Here is a 13716-nt window from a genome sequence, read left to right on the forward strand (position 1 = left end):
AAAATCGCCAGAGATGTGCCATATGTGCTGAATGTTCCCAAAAATATAACTTTGGATGAAAAATATTTCTAGTTCTTGCAGTACAATTTATGGGAACAAAGCACAAACCTAACTTGTACCCTAGAAAAAATATTTGATGTTTTACAAATTATTTTATTTTTTTGGTTTTTGACAGCTTAGTTTATAGTTGTGATAGCTACTTTACACAGCCAGGGCTATAAAGCTTAAGAATAGTCAAAACCAAAAATCAAAGACCGACTTCATTTCAAGCCCATTTGAATTTCTTCTTCCATACAAATTTCCATACAAAATTGAAACACGTTGCGCTAAGTCAGGAATCAACCAAATCATCTCAAATTGTACACCTACGCTTAGTGACCCAAAAGGCATCGGAAAAACATATGTTAGTAAAAAGTTTTTTTTTGCAGCGGTCTACGTTTTACTTTAACCTTTTGATGGTCTAGTTTTCGACATTCACCTTATTTAAGTTTTCGACTTCAAAAGTTTTAAAAAGTATTCATCAAGAACTTTCCCACCTCCTTTGGTTGCCAGAGAATATTACTATTTGCATATTGAAATTGCTTGTCTACTTCAAGGCGTTTTTAAACCATCAGTATAAACATTCAGAGGAAGTTGGGTGACGAAAAATAAATTATAAGGTAAATTTACAGCACTAGTTTTCGACAGCTTTAAACATAGTTTTTATTTATTAAAATGTTAGCAAAAATATGAGCTATCCATTGGTTACTTTAATGTTGCTTATTGGAATTAAAGGTAAGTTTTTTTTTTATTTTACTTTTATACTCCTTCCCAAGATTTATGTGGCCTGAGCGAATTAGGACGACTTATTTAAAACCTAAAAAACTGTAGATTTAATTTCGATTTATTTAACACAAAATCCGAACAAATCTGAAGACAACCTACTGATTGTTCTGAAAAAAAAAAAAATAAATTAAGAAGATATTAGGGAAAAACACTTCAAATTTTAGCTAACTGAAAAAAGTAGTGCCCAATTTGAGTTTTTTTTATTAGTAAAGTAAGCAAATATAGCAAAATACGGACTGATTTTTATTATATTCAGGCGAATGGGCCAGACCATAGTTTGCTTTACTAAACCACTTTACTTTGTAAACCCTGGCAAGTTCGAACAAATCCGGGGAATCTGGAATGCTTACCCCACAACGAATGAAACATATAGATATTGACTTAATTTTTAAATAATAATATACTTTAGAAGCTCCTAGCCAGTCAAACATAAAGTTTCCGTTCTCCACATTTAAAAAAAAATGTTTCGACTTTTACTGCGACAGGAGTGACTGTTTCTTGGTATTGTAAAAGTTTTAATAAATTTCAGTGATTAACAGTTTTTGAGAGAATACTTACAGTTCAACATTAATAGAGTAAATGAAAACACCTATTTTCATTTATTACAAGTATCTAGCACAATTACAAGTTTTATTATATAAACTTCAAAATTTTCTAATTTTTGGGAGAAATTTTATGCTATCTTCGGATAGATTCATGATAACTTAAACTAACTGAAAGATTCTATAACACATTTCTTAAAAATTTTATCCGGGAAATATTCTGGTAAACTCTGGGTATTAATGAAATTTAAAAAAAAAACAAAAAAGGAAAGGAAACATTTCTCGAGCGTTGCACAAAATAAAATAAATAAAGCCGGGTAATCTGGAATGTTTACTGAAAAACAATGAGTAAAATTTAAAAAAATAAAATAATTGTAGCTTTTCAATCGTTTTTTTTTATTTCTATGGTTTTTATACTGTACATCATTTTGTCTGAAAATCAATTCTGATTTTTTTTTATAAAACAAAATTCTTTAGTTCCTCAAATTTAACACGTTGGCAAAACTAAGTATTTCTGATAAATTTCCATTCCAATTTCAGACTATGAGTTTAATTTCGCATTAAAATTTTGCTAACTGATTTGGTATTTTAATACTTTTGATTCTAAGGATAATAATTTTAAAAGTGATGTACATTTGAAAATTTTACTCTGCTGAAGTCACAAATACAAAGTACAAATTTTTAATAGAAAATGAATTCATTGAAACTTTTAAGTCTTGTTTTTTTTTCGTTAGTTTCATGTTTTTTTCCGATTTTTCTCAACTCGAGATCTTTGTTTAAGGTTATGAACTTATTAAATTCCTAATCTGATTTTGTTCATGATAACTGAATGAGTGTTTTGAACATCTAATCTCCATTCTGATTTACACTATACTACGGCACTCTATGAAAATAAAAAAAATCTGATTTTATATTTTTAAACCAAACTTTCGTCACATTAAAAAGTACAGTTTGACAAAACTGTCTATTTTTAATATTTGATCTGAAGAAGATCTTATTCTTTTTAAGAATTGAAATCTACAGTACCGTTCATAATTGTATAGAAATTGGAAGCAAGCGCACTGTCACTTCGACTTTGAACTTCCATAACTTTTTACTCTGATGATAGTTTTTGATCAATTTTTTTGCGTTAGATAGACCAACTATCACACTATTATCACACAAAATTTGAGCTCTGTCGAGTTTGTGTGGCCTGAGAAACAGTAATTTTACGAAAATCGTACTTTTTGGACTTTTCTCATTCAAACTGCAATATCTCTGAAACTACGCAACATTTTTTATTGAAATTTTGCACAGTGATTGTTGAAATATGAAGCTAGCATGTCTGAAGTTTTCGAAAAGTTCTTTCGATGTGATCAAAAGTTACGCGGGGTGCAATATTTCAGGCATGAACCTTGAATTGCGATTTCTATAGAATTTTGGACGAATGTTTTCATAGGAAAATCATATTTTCTGTTTAACAACCAGTTAATCTATTTCAACCGAAAAATCACAACAATATCGCGAGATTCTGATTTCAAAACACAAATGGACCATTTATTCCATTTTTTCTTTTCTTCATTGCTTTTGCCAGACATTTTTTGTCTGATTGGTAGAGGAAATGATATTGTTCTCATTAATCGTCCAAAATTCTATAGAAATCGCATTTCAAGGTTCATGCCTGAAATATTGCACCCCGCGTAACTTTTGATCACATCGAAAGAACTTTTCGAAAACTTCAGACATGCTAGCTTTATATATTTCAACAATCACTATGCAAAATTTCAATAAAAAATGTTGCGTAGTTTCAGAGATATTGCAGTTTGAATGAGAAAAGTCCAAAAAGTACGATTTTCGTAAATTTACTGTTTCTCAGGCCACACAAACTCGACAGAGCTCAAATTTTGTGTGATAGTTGGTCTATCTAACGCAAAAAATTTGATCAAAAACTATCATCAGAGTAAAAAGTTATGGAAGTTCAAAGTCGAAGTGACAGTGCGCTTGCTTCCAATTTCTATACAATTATGAACGGTACTGTACATAACATTTTTAAAATAATTACAAAAAACATTAAAACAGATTTTTAAGATATCATTTGTAATTGGTTGCTAAAATTATGATTTTAATTTCAAACAGAGAATTTTGGTTCTAAATTAAATTTTATTTAAGGTTTTGAATTATGATTTGCATTTAATTCTTTTCTTCAAATTATGATCATTATCTGAAAGCTAAAGAAAGATCTATAGTGTTCCCACCCCGAAACCCCCAACACAAACACACCCCTCCCCGAGAAAATTTACCCTAGGCCCAATGGCTTAATCCTTCCCTGGTAATAAGCTTATTTAATCAACCACAAGCAAAACCATTCAAAGCATAGGTAAAAATCAATGAAATTGTTGGAAATAATAGTAACAGATTGAATTGAATTGATTTGAATCGTTAACTTAGATTCAAATCAGATTTATTTACTTCTCTTTCAAAATCGATTCAAAATCAAGTTTTTAGTGTGAAATTTTGCTTTTGAAATATTAAAAATAAATTATATTAAATGAAAATCCAATATAATATATTACCAGTGAAATTTCCATTTGAAGATAAATTAGTTTTTTAATAAATTGGATCCTGTGAGTATTTATTTTATAATTAATCAAAATCTCTGTTTTTCAAAAAACGAGATTTTCTAAGTGATTCCTATTTTATTGTATATTTGTAATTTTTTTAGGTTTATGTTCCCAAATTGATTCTGTTTGAAAATTGAATTTTTAATTTCTAATCCAGAATCATATGAAACTGCGATGAAACTTCGCTCTCGAATTTGAATCCTAAACAAAATTCTCACATTGATATTTTAATGTTTATTAAAAAACTTAACTTCGACCTGAAACTGAATCCACATTTTCAATTTTAATTTCAAATCTGACTCCTGCATTTAGAAACTGAGTTCCATATCTTGATTTAGAATTTCTTAACGATTTTGAACAAAATTTCAAGGAAAAATATGAATTTTTTCTCCTATTATTCATTCGAAATTCATCTTGTGAATCTATATCAAATTTATGAATATTTTCTAAAACTGTTTCAGATTTTTCAATTCGGAATCACAATTTTGAAACTTTCTAAAGTTCCTTTTCTGCATAAGAGACAAAAGTAAACATTTCAAATCCAAATCTAAAAATTGGTTTGCAATTTTAAGTATTTTCGTTTTATTTTCCGGAATGATTAGTTTCGAATAGAATGTCCATTTCTCGGCCATTTAAGTGTTCCCGGGATTCGGAAAATCTGACGATCCATTTCCTGGGAATTATTGGGATCCTCGGGAAAAATTGAAAATGAAGATTTTAACACTCTCTGCATACCAAACCTTATGTATATGGTGTTTTGATTTTTTATTTTAGGTAGTGAATATTGTGAAACATTTCAAACTTTTTGAATGTCTCAAAAATTCAATTAGCAATTATAAAACTCAAGACCGAAAAACAAAATACTTCAACCGACAAACTAGACTGAAACTTGCTACCAAAATTTGTAAAATAGAGAAAGATTTTTAACTATCGAAAGAAGTTGGTTATCCAGATATCAGGTTATTCATCAAGGTAGTACTATCATTTTTCTTGCTCAATCTGATTTATTTTTGAAATTCAGATCGTGCAAAAATTTAGTAATTTAAAACCTTTTATTGGCTTCGAGATTTTCCGCTATTTTTTAGCGTTTCCCGTAGATAGTAGATCATTCAAATTAAGTTTAACTTTAAGACCCTTTTATTCTTGTTTAAGGCGTATCTGCCATTCGTTTGAACAGATAATTATGAACGAATTCGAAAAAAGGTATTCTAGTTTTCGTGCAACTATAGAAGAGGTTGCAAAAATCTAATGCCTATTAATCGAATCTTCGTGCCAAAAATGCGCTGACATGTGTACTATACCACAGATGAAATGATTGGAAAAGCACAACTGGCATTAAGACTCGAGCACCCAAGCAAAATGATGCTTTACCACTAAAGCTATGATCATTTAGTATCCGGGCACTTTATTTCGGTCATAGCTACATTACTAGCGATCGGATATGCAAAACTTTAGCAGCGTTGTGTTGGTTATGAAAAGGACTATCTTGTTTATTTTTGTTAGATTTTTAAGTTAACATGTGTTTGAGATATTAACGATGCAAAAAGAAATGGTAAAAATAATTTTGCACAAATTTGCACCTTTTGTGCATTTTGCATTTGCATTTTTTGCATTTTTTGGAAAATTGTTCATTGTCGACTTGAAAACTCATAAACTGTTGATTTTTTCTGATTGTTTTTTTGGACAAAATGGTTAAGAAGTATAAGGAGCCACTCTAGGATCCACACGAAGTTCAAATTAAGCATCGGAGTGGAGCCCTTGAGCTAAAATATGGTAAAAAGTCTATGGTAATTTGGGATAATTGAATGCAGACCCCTTAAATAATGCAAATAATCCATTTCCGGCAAGCAAAAAGTGTTGTCGGACTAGTAGACACCAAGTAAAGAACTAATAGTGAGCAGTTCCATAGATCGCAATCTGTACAATCGGTTTATACGCAATATGGCAAATGTGTTCTGATGGACAAAGAAATTTATGTTAAAATCGGATTTAAGAGATCAAATTCTTCAAGATGCCTACTCATGAAAAGGTTCCAAACAGATTCTAATTGCTTTTTCCAGGTTAGTTTGTGTAAAATATCATGATTTTTCAAAGGTTTTGCTTCTGTGGTAATAATTATAGATCAATACATGACTGAAAAAAGTGTGCAAAGATAAAAAAGAGATTTTATGAAAAAGTAAGAGTATTTCTTAAAATCATTGATAAATATTTTTTTTTTGTATTTTTATATTAAATGTCATATCAATACCTTCATTTCCTCCATAGAAAGTTTTTCGATCAAATGAATAGTTTTTAATATACACACGTATGTAACTGCCCGGATACTAAATGATCATAGCCTTACATTCAAGTGAAACAAGAAAAACTTTTTATGGGATTTTCTTCCTATTGGATAATTCATCCCAGAAACAAGAAAGTGAGGTCGGGAAGTGAGATTTGAACTCACAACACCATTCATGTATCGTATTACCAATCCGATATCTTAAGCAGTACACAACCTGAGCCGGATGGAGGACGAAGGATAATTTCCATAGCCTTTTTGCCACCGTCATCGGTGGTTCTGTCCATCCTCGTTTCAAAAGAGTCCTTTGTCTTGTGAAGGGAATGAGTATTGGAAATGAAAAACAGTTTTTGAATCCATCTGACCTTAAAATATTTCGAATTTTTCAATTTACTATCCCCAACATTTGTTTCATGCCTATGACAAAGTTTTAATTCACATATTTGAATATCAACTGCTTTACCCTGAACCGCTGAACCTGATCATATTTATGAAAGTTTCAAGCAAATTTCAATCAATTTAAACTTTTCAGTCAAAAATCGGTCAAGTGATTACGAATTCATCCCGGAGGCAGGGTAATTCGTTTCAAAATAAATATGTACAACAACCAAAACGCAATCAGAATTTTCTTTTCACAGCACAACAAACTCCATTCGGGGGCATCCAGCTGCGTCAAACTGGCACACGAAAAACAACAAATCACATGTTGCTCTCGCCCGTCTGACCTTTTTGTATTAGCTGGTATAAAAAGTTGTGTTTCTCTCTCGAGGAGATTGGAGAAAAACCAAATATCAGATACAATCATAATGTTCCAGAAGAAAAGCTGCTTCTTTGGAGTACATCGGAAGATTGGACTAGTCGGTGGGGTTCTTCTGTATAATTTCTGTGTGAAATAAAGTGGGTCAAGATGGGAAACCATAACTGTTTTTTTAAGTTTTCTTGCAAAACAGCAAACCTTTTTATTATTAAATTTTTGCTTGCTTGACATGTACGAAGTTTTTGCTTCGTCCATGTAAGAACTATTTCGGAATGATTTTCCGTAAATGAATAATGAAGTTTTGAACGGTTTTGCCTGCCAAAAGTTTTATTTTCGAGATGTTATTAAGTCTACTCTGTTTTGAAGACATAACTTAATTTTTTTTTTATTCATTCATGGGAGATATTTTTTTTTTTGATATTCAGTGAATTTGGAACACAAACAATTTTGGCTTAATTTTGATATTTCTTATTAAAACTTTTGCATAACGTCTCAGAGATGGATTTTAATCGATTTTCCTTTCTAGCTTTTCATAAAGTCATCTTTAAAATTAAATACCCATGAGCGTGTTCTTTATTTTTGCGTGCTTGCGACCGTGATCCAAAATCATCACTTAAGGACTTTAGAGAGCAAAATAAACCTCCTGCTCGCGGTAAGATTTCCTGCTACTCATTATCGCTTCCTGCTGACTGGTTCCGTTTATTCCCCCAAAACAATAGTAAGGATTTTTTTTTTCATATTTTCAAAACTCACCTCCGGATCTCATGGTGGCAGCCATATTGTTGTAGCTGGTGCTTAGTGCACGTACTCCTTTGGTGGGGGCGAAAAAAAAAGCAACGAAAAAGCGACGACGAGGATGACGAGAAACGATTACACGATGATGATGGGAAAAACTACGGGTGTTTTCTTCCCGTTAAACGGTTTCTTCCAGTGATTTTCCTATTCTGATCGCACCGCGGCTGCCGGAAGCAGCGGGAAAACACAAAGTCACGAATCTTGAACAACCGCACGGAAGTACTTTGTGTGACCGTTCCGTGCCACGACAATTTGAATCCGTGGACGCTTGGGAGCAGAAGAAATGTGTGGTAACTGTGAAAGAGAAAAAAGAGAAAAAAATTGTAAGTTTCAAGTGAAGATCGTTTTAGGTTTATGGGAAAATACAATCAATCATAGCTTAAACATTAATTTTCTACAAAATCAGTCTAGAGTGAAAAGCATGAAATCAAAAATGTGAGTGAAAAATACTCACTAGGAACGAAGTATTGAAAACAAGAACTTTTGAACCTTTTTTGTGTAATTTTTTCAAATATTTTCATCAGTAAAAAGGCACTTTGGTGTCATTTTTGTTTCATTTTTGTGTAATTTTTGTGTCATCTTTGTGCAATTTTTGTGTTATTTTTGTGCTATTTTTGTGTCATTTTTGTGTCATTTTTGTGTCATTTTTGTGTCATTTTTGTGTCATTTTTGTGTCATTTTTTGTGTCATTTTTTGTGTCATTTTTTGTGTCATTTTTGTGTAGTTTTTGTGTCATGTTTGTGTCATTATTGTGTCATTTTTATGTCATTTTTGTGTCATTTTTGTGTCATTTTTGTGTTATTTTTGTGTCATTTTTGTGTCATTTTTGTCATTTTTGTCATTTTTGTCATTTTTGTCATTTTTGTCATTTTTGTCATTTTTGTCATTTTTGTCATTTTTGTCATTTTTGTCATTTTTGTCATTTTTGTCATTTTTGTCATTTTTGTCATTTTTGTCATTTTTGTCATTTTTGTCATTTTTGTCATTTTTGTCATTTTTGTCATTTTTGTCATTTTTGTCATTTTTGTCATTTTTGTCATTTTTGTCATTTTTGTCATTTTTGTCATTTTTGTCATTTTTGTCATTTTTGTCATTTTTGTCATTTTTGTCATTTTTGTCATTTTTGTCATTTTTGTCATTTTTGTCATTTTTGTCATTTTTGTCATTTTTGTCATTTTTGTCATTTTTGTCATTTTTGTCATTTTTGTCATTTTTGTCATTTTTGTCATTTTTGTCATTTTTGTCATTTTTGTCATTTTTGTCATTTTTGTCATTTTTGTCATTTTTGTCATTTTTGTCATTTTTGTCATTTTTGTCATTTTTGTCATTTTTGTCATTTTTGTCATTTTTGTCATTTTTGTCATTTTTGTCATTTTTGTCATTTTTGTCATTTTTGTCATTTTTGTCATTTTTGTCATTTTTGTCATTTTTGTCATTTTTGTCATTTTTGTCATTTTTGTCATTTTTGTCATTTTTGTCATTTTTGTCATTTTTGTCATTTTTGTCATTTTTGTCATTTTTGTCATTTTTGTCATTTTTGTCATTTTTGTCATTTTTGTCATTTTTGTCATTTTTGTCATTTTTGTCATTTTTGTCATTTTTGTCATTTTTGTCATTTTTGTCATTTTTGTCATTTTTGTCATTTTTGTCATTTTTGTCATTTTTGTCATTTTTGTCATTTTTGTCATTTTTGTCATTTTTGTCATTTTTGTCATTTTTGTCATTTTTGTCATTTTTGTCATTTTTGTCATTTTTGTCATTTTTGTCATTTTTGTCATTTTTGTCATTTTTGTCATTTTTGTCATTTTTGTCATTTTTGTCATTTTTGTCATTTTTGTCATTTTTGTCATTTTTGTCATTTTTGTCATTTTTGTCATTTTTGTCATTTTTGTCATTTTTGTCATTTTTGTCATTTTTGTCATTTTTGTCATTTTTGTCATTTTTGTCATTTTTGTCATTTTTGTCATTTTTGTCATTTTTGTCATTTTTGTCATTTTTGTCATTTTTGTCATTTTTGTCATTTTTGTCATTTTTGTCATTTTTGTCATTTTTGTCATTTTTGTCATTTTTGTCATTTTTGTCATTTTTGTCATTTTTGTCATTTTTGTCATTTTTGTCATTTTTGTCATTTTTGTCATTTTTGTCATTTTTGTCATTTTTGTCATTTTTGTCATTTTTGTCATTGTCATTTTTGTCATTTTTGTCATTTTTGTCATTTTTGTCATTTTTGTCATTTTTGTCATTTTTGTCATTTTTGTCATTTTTGTCATTTTTTGTCATTTTTGTCATTTTTGTCATTTTTGTCATTTTTGTCATTTTTGTCATTTTTGTCATTTTTGTCATTTTTGTCATTTTTGTCATTTTTGTCATTTTTGTCATTTTTGTCATTTTTGTCATTTTTGTCATTTTTGTCATTTTTGTCATTTTTGTCATTTTTGTCATTTTTGTCATTTTTGTCATTTTTGTCATTTTTGTCATTTTTGTCATTTTTGTCATTTTTGTCATTTTTGTCATTTTTGTCATTTTTGTCATTTTTGTCATTTTTGTCATTTTTGTCATTTTTGTCATTTTTGTCATTTTTGTCATTTTTGTCATTTTTGTCATTTTTGTCATTTTTGTCATTTTTGTCATTTTTGTCATTTTTGTCATTTTTGTCATTTTTGTCATTTTTGTCATTTTTGTCATTTTTGTCATTTTTGTCATTTTTGTCATTTTTGTCATTTTTGTCATTTTTGTCATTTTTGTCATTTTTGTCATTTTTGTCATTTTTGTCATTTTTGCCATTTTTGGCCTTTTTTTCATTTTTGTCATTTTTGTCATTTTTGCCATTTTTGGCCTTTTTTTCATTTTTGTCATTTTTGTCATTTTTGTCATTTTTGTCATTTTTGTCATTTTTGTCATTTTTGTCATTTTTGTCATTTTTGTCATTTTTGTCATTTTTGTCATTTTTGTCATTTTTGTCATTTTTGTCATTTTTGTCATTTTTGTCATTTTTGTCATTTTTGTCATTTTTGTCATTTTTGTCATTTTTGTCATTTTTGTCATTTTTGTCATTTTTGTCATTTTTGTCATTTTTGTCATTTTTGTCATTTTTGTCATTTTTGTCATTTTTGTCATTTTTGTCATTTTTGTCATTTTTGTCATTTTTGTCATTTTTGTCATTTTTGTCATTTTTGTCATTTTTGTCATTTTTGTCATTTTTGTCATTTTTGTCATTTTTGTCATTTTTGTCATTTTTGTCATTTTTGTCATTTTTGTCATTTTTGTCATTTTTGTCATTTTTGTCATTTTTGTCATTTTTGTCATTTTTGTCATTTTTGTCATTTTTGTCATTTTTGTCATTTTTGTCATTTTTGTCATTTTTGTCATTTTTGTCATTTTTGTCATTTTTGTCATTTTTGTCATTTTTGTCATTTTTGTCATTTTTGTCATTTTTGTCATTTTTGTCATTTTTGTCATTTTTGTCATTTTTGTCATTTTTGTCATTTTTGTCATTTTTGTCATTTTTGTCATTTTTGTCATTTTTGTCATTTTTGTCATTTTTGTCATTTTTGTCATTTTTGTCATTTTTGTCATTTTTGTCATTTTTGTCATTTTTGTCATTTTTGTCATTTTTGTCATTTTTGTCATTTTTGTCATTTTTGTCATTTTTGTCATTTTTGTCATTTTTGTCATTTTTGTCATTTTTGTCATTTTTGTCATTTTTGTCATTTTTGTCATTTTTGTCATTTTTGTCATTTTTGTCATTTTTGTCATTTTTGTCATTTTTGTCATTTTTGTCATTTTTGTCATTTTTGTCATTTTTGTCATTTTTGTCATTTTTGTCATTTTTGTCATTTTTGTCATTTTTGTCATTTTTGTCATTTTTGTCATTTTTGTCATTTTTGTCATTTTTGTCATTTTTGTCATTTTGTCATTTTTGTCATTTTTGTCATTTTTGTCATTTTTGTCATTTTTGTCATTTTTGTCATTTTTGTCATTTTTGTCATTTTTGTCATTTTTGTCATTTTTGTCATTTTTGTCATTTTTGTCATTTTTGTCATTTTTGTCATTTTTGTCATTTTTGTCATTTTTGTCATTTTTGTCATTTTTGTCATTTTTGTCATTTTTGTCATTTTGTCATTTTTGTCATTTTTGTCATTTTTGTCATTTTTGTCATTTTTGTCATTTTTGTCATTTTTGTCATTTTTGTCATTTTTGTCATTTTTGTCATTTTTGTCATTTTTGTCATTTTTGTCATTTTTGTCATTTTTGTCATTTTTGTCATTTTTGTCATTTTTGTCATTTTTGTCATTTTTGTCATTTTGTCATTTTTGTCATTTTTGTCATTTTTGTCATTTTTGTCATTTTTGTCATTTTTGTCATTTTTGTCATTTTTGTCATTTTTGTCATTTTTGTCATTTTTGTCATTTTTGTCATTTTTGTCATTTTTGTCATTTTTGTCATTTTTGTCATTTTTGTCATTTTTGTCATTTTTGTCATTTTTGTCATTTTGTCATTTTTGTCATTTTTGTCATTTTTGTCATTTTTGTCATTTTTGTCATTTTTGTCATTTTTGTCATTTTTGTCATTTTTGTCATTTTTGTCATTTTTGTCATTTTTGTCATTTTTGTCATTTTTGTCATTTTTGTCATTTTTGTCATTTTTGTCATTTTTGTCATTTTTGTCATTTTTGTCATTTTTGTCATTTTTGTCATTTTTGTCATTTTTGTCATTTTTGTCATTTTTGTCATTTTTGTCATTTTTGTCATTTTTGTCATTTTTGTCATTTTTGTCATTTTTGTCATTTTTGTCATTTTTGTCATTTTTGTCATTTTTGTCATTTTTGTCATTTTTGTCATTTTTGTCATTTTTGTCATTTTTGTCATTTTTGTCATTTTTGTCATTTTTGTCATTTTTGTCATTTTTGTCATTTTTGTCATTTTTGTCATTTTTGTCATTTTTGTCATTTTTGTCATTTTTGTCATTTTTGTCATTTTTGTCATTTTTGTCATTTTTGTCATTTTTGTCATTTTTGTCATTTTTGTCATTTTTGTCATTTTTGTCATTTTTGTCATTTTTGTCATTTTTGTCATTTTTGTCATTTTTGTCATTTTTGTCATTTTTGTCATTTTTGTCATTTTTGTCATTTTTGTCATTTTTGTCATTTTTGTCATTTTTGTCATTTTTGTCATTTTTGTCATTTTTGTCATTTTTGTCATTTTTGTCATTTTTGTCATTTTTGTCATTTTTGTCATTTTTGTCATTTTTGTCATTTTTGTCATTTTTGTCATTTTTGTCATTTTTGTCATTTTTGTCATTTTTGTCATTTTGTCATTTTTGTCATTTTTGTCATTTTTGTCATTTTTGTCATTTTTGTCATTTTTGTCATTTTTGTCATTTTTGTCATTTTTGTCATTTTTGTCATTTTTGTCATTTTTGTCATTTTTGTCATTTTTGTCATTTTTGTCATTTTTGTCATTTTTGTCATTTTTGTCATTTTTGTCATTTTTGTCATTTTTGTCATTTTTGTCATTTTTGTCATTTTTGTCATTTTTGTCATTTTTGTCATTTTTGTCATTTTTGTCATTTTTGTCATTTTTGTCATTTTTGTCATTTTTGTCATTTTTGTCATTTTTGTCATTTTTGTCATTTTTGTCATTTTTGTCATTTTTGTCATTTTTGTCATTTTTGTCATTTTTGTCATTTTTGTCATTTTTGTCATTTTTGTCATTTTTGTCATTTTTGTCATTTTTGTCATTTTTGTCATTTTTGTCATTTTTGTCATTTTTGTCATTTTTGTCATTTTTGTCATTTTTGTCATTTTGTCATTTTTGTCATTTTTGTCATTTTTGTCATTTTTGTCATTTTTGTCATTTTTGTCATTTTTGTCATTTTTGTCATTTTTGTCATTTTTGTCATTTTTGTCATTTTTGA

General features: G+C 27.9%; 1 protein-coding gene across 1 annotated transcript in view; it reads right to left on the minus strand.

Annotated features, from left to right (window-relative positions):
- The window catches only part of LOC129741151 (uncharacterized), a 380499-nt gene that overhangs the window by 244279 nt on the left and 122504 nt on the right, over positions 1 to 13716 (minus strand). The window contains exon 3 of the mRNA XM_055732859.1: positions 7759 to 8094. Coding sequence (XP_055588834.1) covers positions 7759 to 7783 — 25 coding nt within the window. The 5' untranslated portion in view covers positions 7784 to 8094. The remainder of the gene's footprint in view (positions 1 to 7758; positions 8095 to 13716) is intronic.

This window comes from Uranotaenia lowii, chromosome 2, assembly GCF_029784155.1.
Source record: "Uranotaenia lowii strain MFRU-FL chromosome 2, ASM2978415v1, whole genome shotgun sequence".
Lineage (NCBI taxonomy): Eukaryota > Metazoa > Arthropoda > Insecta > Diptera > Culicidae > Uranotaenia > Uranotaenia lowii.